Source organism: Grampus griseus, assembly GCF_964374135.1.
Source record: "Grampus griseus genome assembly, chromosome: X".
In the NCBI taxonomy this organism is placed as follows: Eukaryota; Metazoa; Chordata; class Mammalia; order Artiodactyla; family Delphinidae; genus Grampus; species Grampus griseus.
The window spans coordinates 93,315,636-93,327,823 of record NC_138999.1 but is presented as its reverse complement, the minus strand read 5'-3'; the positions used below and the strand labels follow the sequence as shown (position 1 = coordinate 93,327,823).

Below are 12,188 nucleotides of genomic sequence, written 5' to 3'. Positions count from 1 at the left end.
CAAAAACCTTATACTAAGTGAAAGAAGCCAGACACAAAAGATTACATACTGTATGATTCTATTTATATAAAATCCCCCAAAATGAAAATCCATAGAGACAAAAAATAAATTAGTGGTTGCCTAGGCCTGGGAGTGGAAATGGGGAGAGAGTGAAAACAGGCATGAGGTTTCTTTCTGGGGTAATGGAAATGTTTCAAATAAGAGTGTGGTGATGGTAACACAATTCTAAAATACTAATAACATTAAATTGTACAATTTTTAAAAGTGTACAACACCAAAAGCATGACCCATAAAAGAAAAAAAACCAATAAATTAGATCTTGTCAAAACTTAAAACTTTTGCACTTCAAAAGACATCATTAAGAAAATGAAAAGACGAGCAACAGAGTGGGAGAAAATATCCACATATCATATCTACAGGGACTTGTATCCAGAATATATAAATAATTCTTACAACTCAATAATAAAAAGACAATAAAGATAATAACTCAATTTAAAAATGGAAAAGATGTATGAATGGTTAGTAAGTAAATGAAAGGGCGCTCATCATCATTAGTCACTAAGGACGTACAAATTATAACTACAATAAGATATAATTTCACATCCATTCAGAATGGCTATATCAAAAAGACAATAACAAATGTTGGCAAGGACGTGGAGAAACAGAAACCCTCATACATTACTAGTGACAATGCAAAACAGTACTGCCGCTTTGGAAAATAGTTTTATAGTTTCTTATAAAGTTAAAGATAAATTTGCCATATCATGCAGTCATTCCACCCTTAGGTTCCTACCAAAGAGAAACAAAAACACCTGTCCACACAAAGACTCGCACGCTAATGTCCTTAGCAGCATTATTCATAATAGCCAAAAACTGGAAACAACCTACATGTGTAGCGAGTAGACAGACAAAATGTTTTATAGCCACATAATGGAATACTATTTGGCAATAAAAATTAATGAAGGGGCTTCCCTGGTGGCGCAGTGGTTGAGAGTCCGCCTGCTAATGCAGGGGACACGGGTTCGTGCCCCGGTCCGGGAAGATCCCACATGCCGCGGAGCGGCTGGGCCCATGAGCCATGGCCGCTGAGCCTGCACGTCCGGAGCCTGTGCTCCACAACGGGAGAGCCCACAACAGTGAGAGGCCCGCGTACCGCAAAAAAAAAAAAAAAATTAATGAAGTACTGGTACATGCTACAATATGGATGAACCTCAAAAAATATTATGCTAAGTGAAAGAAGCCAGGCACAAAAGACCACTTCTTATTTGATTTAATTTAGATGAAATGCCCAGAATAGGCAAATTTATAGAGACAAAGTAGATCAGTGGTTACCTGGGGCTGGGAGTGGGAACGAGGACTAACTGTAAATAAATGAGCATGAGGGATCTTTGGGGGGGAAATGAAAATGTTCTGAAACTGATTATGATTATGGTTGCACCATTCAATAAAGTTACTAAAAATATTTAACTATACTTAAAATGGGTGAATTTTATGATATGAAAACTATATCCCAATAAAGCTGTTAAAAATAGGAAAGGAAGAGTAGGGGAAACTGGGTGAGGGGTACACAGGAATTCTGCATTATCTTTGCAACTTTTCCATAAATCTAAAGCTATTCTGAAATTTAAAATGTATTTAAATAAAAAATAACAAGAATATGTTTGTGGATTCATACCTATCTGTGTGAAAAGACATTTACAAAGATGAAATGGGTAAAATCTCATTACAGATCAGTATTAACAGATGAACATTTGAAATGATTTTGATGATAGGGAACACTGACTATTAGCCCCAAATAAACAAAATGTTATCCCCCCCAAAAGAATTCCATTATTCTCATTAGTAGTCTCATATTACAAAAAAATGCTCAATTATTATTACTATACCTTGAATTTCATCAATAAATATTTGTTGAAATTTGTTTTCTCCCTTGTCATATAAGTACCTACAAATTATCCTCGAGTTTGCCTTTTGGCCCCCAAAGCCTAAAATATTTACTATGTGGCTCTTTACGGAAAGGTTGCCAAGCTCTGTTCTACACCATAACAGGGTAAATATAAACATAGTCAGTTTCTTTCTTGAGTGTATTCTTATCGTTACCTGGTTTTGGTATGATGCCAGCCTGGATATGCCCTATAAAGGATAAGCCTTGCATCTCTTCTGCTATGGCACTATTTAGGAATCCTATAAATAGAAACACTATTAGCTTAATAGTTGTAGCAAAACTTCGATGTCACCGTTATTATCGTGATATTAAAGAGCCAACACCATGCCACAGTGTCAAGATGACCCTCATCAAGCTGTGATGTCACCACGCCATGGACTCCCCGAGATCTCTTAGATATCAAGTGGGTCCTATGGCATCACACCCTGCCTTTGGCATCACCCTGGCACATCACCTTACTACGGTGTCATATGCTATCACTGTTGTGGCAGAATTCTGCCCTAATGCCACTCCGTCGAAACGTAAGAATAATTAACCCCTAGTTCTTTCCATTCCTTTGGCGGCGGGGGAGGATGGCCACAGGCACTGGTTCGAGCTCAGGAGGTAGTACTCAGCTGCTACCGTTTTCCCTTCCGCTTACCACTGCAGGTCAGGGCCCCCGTGGGACAGGACTTTCTGGCTCCCATAACTCTCTTGCCATGACCCCGCACCCACTTCGCGTCACCGACTCAATGCCCCAACAGCGACCACCCACCCCGGTTCTACACGAAGCCGCTCCCCGTACCTGACTCCATTCTCCAGCTGTCATCCTGGGCCAATTCCACCGGCCACTTGACTACGGCGGCCGCAAGGGACCCCGGGACTCGTAGTTCCGCGCTGCTAACGGCAGAGACGGAGACAGCGGCAAAGGCTCCTCCCCGCCCGGAACTGCGCTCAAACTGCAACTCCCAGAGGCGCCCTGCGATGGGAAAAGAAGCAAAGGAACGAGCGCGATTGGTCACTGGGGGAGCTCTAATGCCTGTTTTGATTGGCAGTCGGAGCTGGCGACGTGAGGCGGTCTTTGGTCAGGCTTCACCGAGATCCTGGGAAAGCGAAATGGAGGGGTGTGTGTCTAACCTAATGGTCTGCAACCTGGCCTACAGCGGGAAGCTGGAGGAGTTGAAGGAGAGGATCCTGGCCGATAAATCCCTGGCCACTAGGACTGACCAGGTAAAGCAACGCTTAGGGCCTCTCCGCTGGCGGCGGCGGCGGCAGCGGCGGAGGCCAACGTGGCTGCCCGGCCCAGCCCAACCCATGGGGAGGCCGGTTCCGAGAGGGCCAGATCCCCGCCCCCGCCGCCCCATCCTTACCCCAGGGTCACCTCAGGACTCGGGACCGGGCGGCCGGAGCTAGCCCCACAAACCGCCAGTGTTGTTTTTTGGCCCAGTACTTAGTCGCTGTATTTTGTATATTTCTAGAACGTTTGCGCGTTTCTCAGAAATGCCCAATCTTTGAGACATCCGTGAGAAGGGAAGTTTTTGGTTTTTGGAAGTGGATTTGTTTGCTTTTATTAGTGACTATTCAACGGAACACGTGTAACTGAACGCCTCAGCTGGGAGCTGAGGATACTGTCGAATAGAAGGATCAGACGTTAATAAAATAATCCCAAATCATATGTCCGATTATAAATTGTGGTAAATACTCGGGAGAGAAGTTGACGTGGGGCTTTCAGAACATATGGAAGAACCTGATTTAATCTCGCTTAGAAAAGCCGAATGTTGTCGTAACTGAAAAGGCTTTGCAAAGGAGGGAAGATTGGCTGTATCTTGAAGGATGAGTGGGATTTCCCTGGGGGATGAAGGGGCGTTCTAGGCAAAGGCAGAACACAAGTGAGTGGACCTTGGGAAGTGTTTCTTTCTGCCCTCCTGCTCAAAAGACCCTCATGCTTTCACCCTGAGTTTCTAGAAAGATTCACGGTGCCCTCAGTAAGCTAACATACATTTATAGATTGCCTCCTATTTGACAGGCACCGTGCTCAGCACTAGCAAGACAGTGTCACATAATTACAAATCTCCATTTTGTGTGTTTGGGAAGAGAATTAGAAGTTCAGAGACTTTTTTTCTGGAACTTTTCTTTATTGCTCAACCTGAAAATGCCTTTGTCTAGTTTACGTTCATTTTGCTCTGGTGATATTTAATACTTTAGATTTAATTTAACAATATTAAGATTTAATAATACTTCTAACCATTCTTCATCAAGTCAATGGCATGAAAAAGGGAGAAACTATTCAAGATGAAAAGACTTAAGAAACATAACAGACATTTGCAACTTATGTAGCTTGTATGGATCCTGATTGAAACAAACCAACTGCAAAAAGGCATTTGGGGGACAGTTGGGGAAATCTGGGTATTTGACGTTATAAAGGAGTTAGTGTTAATTTTAATCAGTGTAATAGCTATGTAGTAAAGTATTTTTTTAGATACTCAGATATTTAGGTATGAAAGGTCATAATTTTTAAGATTTGTTTTTAAAAATCTCATCAAGGAGAAAAACAGATGAGGCAAGTATGGAAAAATAGTTATAAGATGTAGGTGATAGGCATATGGATTATATTATGTTCCCTGTATTTTTATATGAGTTTGAAATTTTTGTAATAAAGTTTAAAGTACCATTTTCTTTTACATAGGGCTAAGAAATATAGCAGTCACTGCAAAAAAAATAAAAGAGAGAGAGAGATTCCCTTTGAGAAACATGACTAACTCCTAGCTTATTATTTTTTTAAAGTAATGTTGCTCTCTAATTCTGTGTGTGGTATGTTTTTTGTTTGTTTGTTTGTTTTTGCGGTACACGGGCCTCCCACTGTTGTGACCTCTCCCGTTGCGGAGCACAGGCTCCGGACGCGCAGGGCCCAGCCGCTCCGCGGCATGTGGGATCTTCCCGGACCGGGGCACGAACCCGTGTCCCCTGCATCAGCAGGTGGACTCTCAACCACTGCACCACCAGGGAAGCCCTGGTATGTTTTTTAAATGGTTATAATCTCAACTAGTTTCATGAATATTTCTTTCCCACAAGATACATTTGTTCTTCCTAGAGCATCTAGAAAATTCAGAGCTGACGGGTTTGTGTCCCAACTTCACGATTTACTAGCTGTGCGACCTTAACAAGTTGCTCACCCTGAGGAGTCTGTAAAATGGGGATAATATCCACTGTATAGGATCATGGGGATTACAGGAGATGATGCACGTAAAACTCTTAGCACAGCGCCTGACATAAAAGTACGTACATAATGGAAATAGCCAAAGCTGTATTTCTGCCAAAGCACTGAAATCAGTTTTTTGCTCTATTGCTTTCATGGCTCTAGTCTGCCCAGAATTACCTACTTTCATCAATGTATTCTCCTCATGTTACTAAAACCTTGGTCTCTCTTATGTAAGTAATATGGTTTAAGGTTACCTACCTGAGGATCCAGTGCTCTCCATTTCTTGTTCCCAAACTGTAGGTTTGCTGGCTCCAATATTAATTTTTGTTTCTGCTTTCTTGCCTTAGTGCTTCTATTTTTCTTCAAGAATGTTGGTCTTATTGCTTCTCTGCTTCCCGTGTAGGACAGCAGAACTGCCTTGCATTGGGCATGCTCAGCCGGACATACAGAAATTGTTGAATTCTTGCTGCAACTTGGAGTGCCAGTGAATGATAAAGATGATGTGAGTACTAGGCAGAGTTGATAAATTCCCAGTTATCTTTAGACTCCAGACTGGTGTTTACTAGAGCCCGAGTATTAAGCTCACAAACAAATTTTAACCTTTATGACTAGGAAGTTACAGCATGGCCCCAGTGACCAAATACAGGACTGGTGGTTGCATTATTTCAGAATGTTCATTTTGCCACCCATAGCCTGTAATTTAAGGTAAACATGCAGATCAAGTCTTATTATGATGATCCCTAAGAGACTACAAATCCTTTTTATTATGTTAGAAATTGTTTTTGGTGAATATTGCCTGAATAATGAGGGCCTAGATATCTTTTTTTGTTATATAAAGATTTGGTGTAATGGTATTGGTTATATTAGGATAAGACTTGTGAAGAATAAGGATGGAAATGTTTTTGTAGGCAGATTCCTTTTCGAGGATGCTCAATGAAATAATATTGATAATGGCAAAAAAGTAAAAACAGTTTAATGGAGGAACAGTTGAATACAGCATATATATACACCTAATAAAATAATACGCAACCAGGGGATTCCCTGGGTGTCCACTGGTTGGGACTCCGCGCTTTTGCTGCTGAGGGCACACGTTCAATCCCTGGTCAGGGAACTAAGATCCCGCAAGCCGCCCGGCGTGGCCAAAAAAAAAAAATAATGATAATGATAATAATATGCAACCAATAAAGTGATGATTCCAAAGAATGACATAGAAAAATTTTCACAACGTAATGATAAGTGGACATTGTGGAAAATGCACCTCACGGAACTTGATATCCTATTGGGGTATCCTTGATCCCAATCTTAAAACACATTAGAATTAGACTTATGTATTATTTCCATGTTGTGGGATTATGGGTGCTTTTCTTTTCTTCTATATATCTGGTTTCTAAATATCCTGCAGTGCTTAATGAGGGAAAGAGAAAGAATGTTATTTTTTTAAACCATTTACACACAGCTCTGTAAACCCTGCCTAAATGTTAGCATTAATCCCTGTGCCTTTTCTCCCTGGTTTTTGTTCTGCCCACTTCTTTTACAGGCAGGTTGGTCTCCTCTTCATATTGCTGCTTCCGCTGGCCGGGATGAGATTGTAAAAGCTCTTCTGGGAAAAGGTGCTCAAGTGAATGCTGTCAATCAAAATGGCTGTACTCCCCTACATTATGCAGCTTCCAAAAACAGGCATGAGGTAGGGTTCCATTCCTAGGCTACTTCTTTTGAGTTCTAAACCTGTACGCAAACACAAATAGATCCCTGCATTGTTTTCTTCTCCATCTTCCCAGATTGCTGTCATGTTACTGGAAGGCGGGGCTAATCCAGATGCTAAGGACCATTATGAGGCTACAGCAATGCACCGGGCAGCAGCCAAGGGTAACTTGAAGATGATTCATATTCTTCTGTACTACAAAGCTTCCACAAACATCCAAGACACTGAGGGTAACACTCCTCTGTAAGTGACAAGTAGCAGTCATTTGTATTCTACCTGACATCAGCCCTCTTGCACTAATTCTTACACATCATTTCTTTTTTTAGTCTGCTTATAAATGTAATACATGTTTATGGCAAAAAAATTTGAAAGTACACAAAAGTATAAAGATAAAAATTCAAAATGCCTATCATTTTGCCACCCAGAAATAACCACTGATAACATTTTAATGTATTTCCTCCTTGTCTTTTATATGCAAATGTACATACTTTACATATGCTTTTTTAATTGTAAATGGGACGATACTGTGTATATAGTTTTATATCTTGTTCTTTTCACCTCATAGTATATTGTGAGCATTTTCCAATGTGAATAAATATTTCTAAACCGTTTTTGAATGGCTATCCACAACGCCATTTTATGGATAAGGCATAATTTAATGATTCCTCTATTACTGTATATTTAAGCTTTTTTGAGTTTTCCATTATTATAAATAATGCTACATTGACCAACTTTATACAAAAATCATTGGCCATACTGCTGATTATTATCTTAGTATAGAAGTTAGAAGTAGAATTGCTGGGTCAACAGATACACATAGTTTAAGACAATTGCTGTATATTCCGAGATTGCTTCCAGAGGAGTTGTATCATTGTACCCTCCCAATAGCAGTGTGAGAGTGCCTATTACCCCCTCACCAACACCAAAAATATCCTTGTCTTATAGGAAAAATGGTATTTCAGAGTTGTAATTTACATTTTTTATTATCAATGAAGCTAAACATTTTTTAATGGCTATGACTATATTCCTTCTCTAAATTATAACATTTTGTGTCCCTTTCTCTGTTTCCTTTTGGAGAATTAATTTATTTTTACTGATTTTTTTATGTACCCTTGACTTGACATAGTACAAATATTAACCTTCTGCCATGTTGAAAATATTTTTCCCAGTTTGTCTTTTCATTTTGTTTATGATTTTTTTGAAATAACCGAAGATTTCAACTCTATACAGTCAAACCTATTAATCTTCCCTCATAACTAGAAAGTGCTTCCTCACCCTGAAATTAGTTAACTATTCACCTGTATTTTATTATATATTTTTTTAAAACATTGCATTGGTTTGGTTTGGTTATTGTTTTTCATTTAACTCAAATCCATCTGGAATTGATTTATGCTTGACCTGAAGCTGTCCTCTACCTTGATATTTTTTCTACAGTACTTGGCCACTATTCTTCCTTATCGAATGGTGACTTTTTTGAACCAGAAATTCTGTGAGTCTTCTTTTTAGTCCAAAGTAGGATTCAATTTTTTTTTAAGTATTGTTTTCTTAACTCTTAGTTTTACAATTTTTTTTCTGTAGTTCTGAGCGACTCTGTCTAGAAAAACATGCATATTCTATCCCTTTTCTCCAAATAAGAAAGGCAGGGTGGCCTGGAGGAAATTTAGGAGTCAGGCAGTATCGGGTCCTGAGCAGAGCCTACGATTAAGGAATAGCTACATGCTGTTTACCCAATCCAAACTCAGCCACTTAAACAACTATATCAAATACTATATTAAGTAACTCAGAGAAGTTACTTAACTTTCCTGAGTCTAATTTCCTTATCTGTAATGTGAGGATAACAATTCCTTCCTCACTAGATTGGTGTGAAGGTTAAATAAAATAACATGTTAGGGTCTAATACCCTACCTGGTAAACCGTTAAGTGCCTGACAAGGTTTCCCCCTCACTTACTGCTCAGCCATGTCATCATAGGCAAAGACTAACCTCTGTCACAATTTCAACTGTAAAATGGTGATAATAGTACCTTGCTAACTTACAAGGTGTCTGTAACAATCAGATAATATAAAATTTTTTAAACTGCTTTTCCAAAATTTAAACCACACAATTGCTGTTAGCAGGTTGTGTATGGAGGTTTTTCTAAGTTCTAGCCTGGAATTATTGCATGTGTTTGGTGTAAACCACTAATCTTCATAAAATAAGGACGTTATTAGGCCGGCATTTACATCACTTCTGTTGTAGTAGGACCAGAATTGTGATTTATGATCTGGTATTATAAGACTATTCCAATGAATTTTAACTTATAAACAGTCTTCCCCATGAAAATCGATTTTCCTTTCCAGATTAAGTAACTTTCCGATATTACACTACCTAATAATATGCAGTTTAGACTACCTGTCAGGAAATCCTAACCTTTACATAGAATTGCAAATGATTAATCCATCTTTGTGGGCCTTGATTTCAGACACTTAGCCTGTGATGAGGAGAGAGTGGAAGTAGCAAAACTGCTGGTGTCCCACGGAGCAAGTATTTACATTGAGAATAAAGAAGAAAAGACACCCCTGCAAGTGGCCAAAGGTGGTCTGGGTTTAATACTCAAGAGAATGGTGGAAAGTTAAGCAGCTTGGATTTACTCTTACTTTGTATGTTTTGTGGTTGTCCCCTACTGTCCTAGAAACTAATGTACTTGTGCACAAGATGTCATCTATGAATTATGAAGTTGTTTCATCTTCCAAGTATTATAAACATGTTGACTATTGTTCCTGCTGAGGTATTTTTTTCTTAGCTTACAACTTGCTTTCCAGGCATTGAATAACAATAATAATAATTGAGATTGTTCTATTGTTGTATATTATTCTGTATTGAATCTTGGTTAACTTTGAGTCAGTGATTCTGTGGCTGTTGTGAGTCTTCAGCACCCTGCCATGCACCCTTTATCCCCCTCTGAGGCAGAACAACCCCAATAGCACCAGGCCAATTGTTTTGCCAAATGTTTCTAGGTGGATTCTAGAATGTTCTTCCATACAGTTGAAACACATCGTAACTCGTTTTTCAAGCCCACTCAGAGGCCTATGCCAAATATTTCTGTTTTTTCCAACAGTATGGTTTAATTTGTTTTTGTTATAGGAGGAATACTTACATATTGTGAGGATGAAATTTTCAGTTCAGAGGGCAGGTACGCTATCCAAGTTTGGCATTCATAAACACTAAAATAATGAAAAATAATAGCCTGTGTACCAATGTATGTTTTTAATGATGAGCTATTTCCCTCCAAAATAAAGTGTATTGTTTTACACAGGCCTCTCACTGTTGTGGCCTCTCCCGTTGCGGAGCACAGGCTCCGGACGCGCAGGCTCAGCGGCCGTGGCACACGGGCCCAGCTGCTTCGCAGCATGTGGGATCTTCCCGGACCGGGGCACGAACCCGTGTCCCCTGCATCGGCAGGCAGACTCAACCACTGCGCCACCAGGGAAGCCCAAGTTTATTGTTTTTATAAAGGAAGTTTTAAAGTACCTATATTAAGTCATCCTGTATTGAAAAGAATGTCAAGCTTGTTATGATGTGTAACAAAAATGTGTTTTTATTTGTATTTCAGAAACTAAAAAAATAAAATGTTGAGAGAATCTCCCAATTCTTTTTGCAAATCAGACACCCACTTAAGCCTTTAAATCCTTTATAAAGACAATTTCTTTATAAAGACAATTTCTGGGTAGCTCTGAAGTCAATAAAATCAGTGAAGCTTGACCTGCAGCTAAAATCTTTAAAAATAGTAATCTTCTGAATTGCTAATTAAATGTGGAGCAAAAGAAAATTAATAAGTGTAAACTTGATCTCAATTTAGGGAAACATTTTAAATGATTACTAGTCATAAAATCTAATGAACTGCAGGTGACTCTTCAAATTATTTTTTAATTTGAACTTTATGCTGCAAATATTGCTTGAAATGAGTAATCCAAGTGAGTCCACAAACTTCAATTAATTTTGGGTCAGAGACTTAATGACCAGTATCTAAAATGAGTTTTGTAAACGCAAACCGTGTTGTTGATATTCAGACCCTTTTACATAAGTATTTTGAGTGCTGAGCTTTACGATTATTAATCAGGGAAGCATATTCTTATGGAACTAAACTTTGTTTATTGAATGCCAGGGATAGAACTAATGACAGGGGAAATAATTTGTTTCTAATGCTTTTTAGCATGATCAAAGAGTAAAGTTATATCTAATAGGGCCTGTTAGGGCTGAAGGTATTCATAAGTACTGAGTTTTATTGTCTGAGGTAATAGGCTTTGTGAATGCAAAAGAAAATTCATCTTAGTTCTTTATAATACAGATGGAACCAGGCCTCAGGTAATTTGTAGGCTGTTGGCATTTTAAGTGAAGTGGCTTAACATTTCAATCATTGATTTGTGTAAACTAAGGATATTGATGGCCTCGGATATTGATCAGATTGTTACCTGTTCCCTGTAGGAAACCCAATAGAGATGAAGCTGATTCAAGTTCAGCAGGTTTTACAGTTACTTTCAAGATGAACTCAGGAAAGATGACAATTTTAATTGTAGAGCTTAACTGAGAATATAAGATGGAAGAAACAGGTAAATAGAAGAGTGGAAAAAATTACATTCTCAACTATCTATTGGAGGGAATCCACAGTTTCAGTGAGGTTCTATGAGTGAGATTCAAGATAATTCTGCATTTTACTTTGTAATCTTTGACTTAACAGCTTAACTGTATGACCCCAGTGTTTTGATTTCCCAATTTAACTATACCAACTACACTGAGTTCATTACATGGCAGCGTCTTCTACTTTCTGTTGCCATATCCTTTTACACTATCAAACCCCCAAAACCTTCTGTTAGCAAGTTTGATATAGTGTGGGAGCTTTCCTTTGGCTGTATGACTCTAGCTTCACAGTTCTATTGACTGCCTAAAATTGAATGCAGAAATTTTTATGTTCATTTTTCTGGGAAGAGGGTTCAGTAACTTTCATCAGATTCTCAAAGGGATCTGTGACTTCCCAAAAGGTTAAGGATCCCTGGTTGAGAGAAAAAAGAATGCTGAATCAATTATCAGTAGACCTGGGTTCTACAAAAGTAGAGTACCACACTTTATAAATGTTTATATCCATTCTCCATTGCAGGCATTAAGACGATAGAAATCATCTCCATTTTACAGATGAGCAGACACTGAGAACTAGCACTACAGCCAACACTAAAATCTAGCTTTCCTGGATCCTGATCCATTTTCTTTCTGCCTCTACTCAAAAACAGTGGGCCAAATGGAAGGTACTGTGGTATTTTGATAATAACCCATTAGTTGTAACACCCCACCGACCAAACCCTGTGCTTTTTTTTAAATTCGTGGGTTTGG

At 38.9% G+C, this 12,188-nt stretch overlaps 2 protein-coding genes across 5 annotated transcripts in view; one reads left to right on the top strand and one right to left on the bottom strand.

Annotated features, from left to right (window-relative positions):
• ATG4A (autophagy related 4A cysteine peptidase) overlaps positions 1-2,783 on the bottom strand; it is a 63,634-nt gene extending 60,851 nt beyond the window's left edge. For all 3 annotated transcript variants that reach the window (XM_082680824.1, XM_082680825.1, XM_082680826.1), the window contains exon 1: positions 2,730-2,783. In XM_082680824.1, the coding sequence (XP_082536950.1) occupies positions 2,730-2,739 (10 nt within the window). In that variant the 5' untranslated portion in view covers positions 2,740-2,783. The remainder of the gene's footprint in view (positions 1-2,729) is intronic.
• Positions 2,784-3,025: 242 nt separating this feature from the next.
• On the top strand, positions 3,026-10,443 carry PSMD10 (proteasome 26S subunit, non-ATPase 10). Of its 2 annotated transcripts, none has more exons than XM_082680829.1 (5): positions 3,026-3,154; positions 5,527-5,625; positions 6,661-6,807; positions 6,902-7,068; positions 9,286-10,443. In XM_082680829.1, exons 1-5 carry the CDS (start codon positions 3,041-3,043, stop codon positions 9,437-9,439), a joined length of 681 nt encoding a protein of 226 aa, XP_082536955.1. In that variant the 5' UTR covers positions 3,026-3,040; the 3' UTR covers positions 9,440-10,443. The 2 variants fall into 2 exon arrangements, with proteins under 2 accessions (XP_082536955.1, XP_082536956.1); XM_082680830.1 differs by having other exon boundaries at positions 6,902-6,989; positions 9,286-9,371.
• Positions 10,444-12,188: the final 1,745 nt, after the last annotated feature.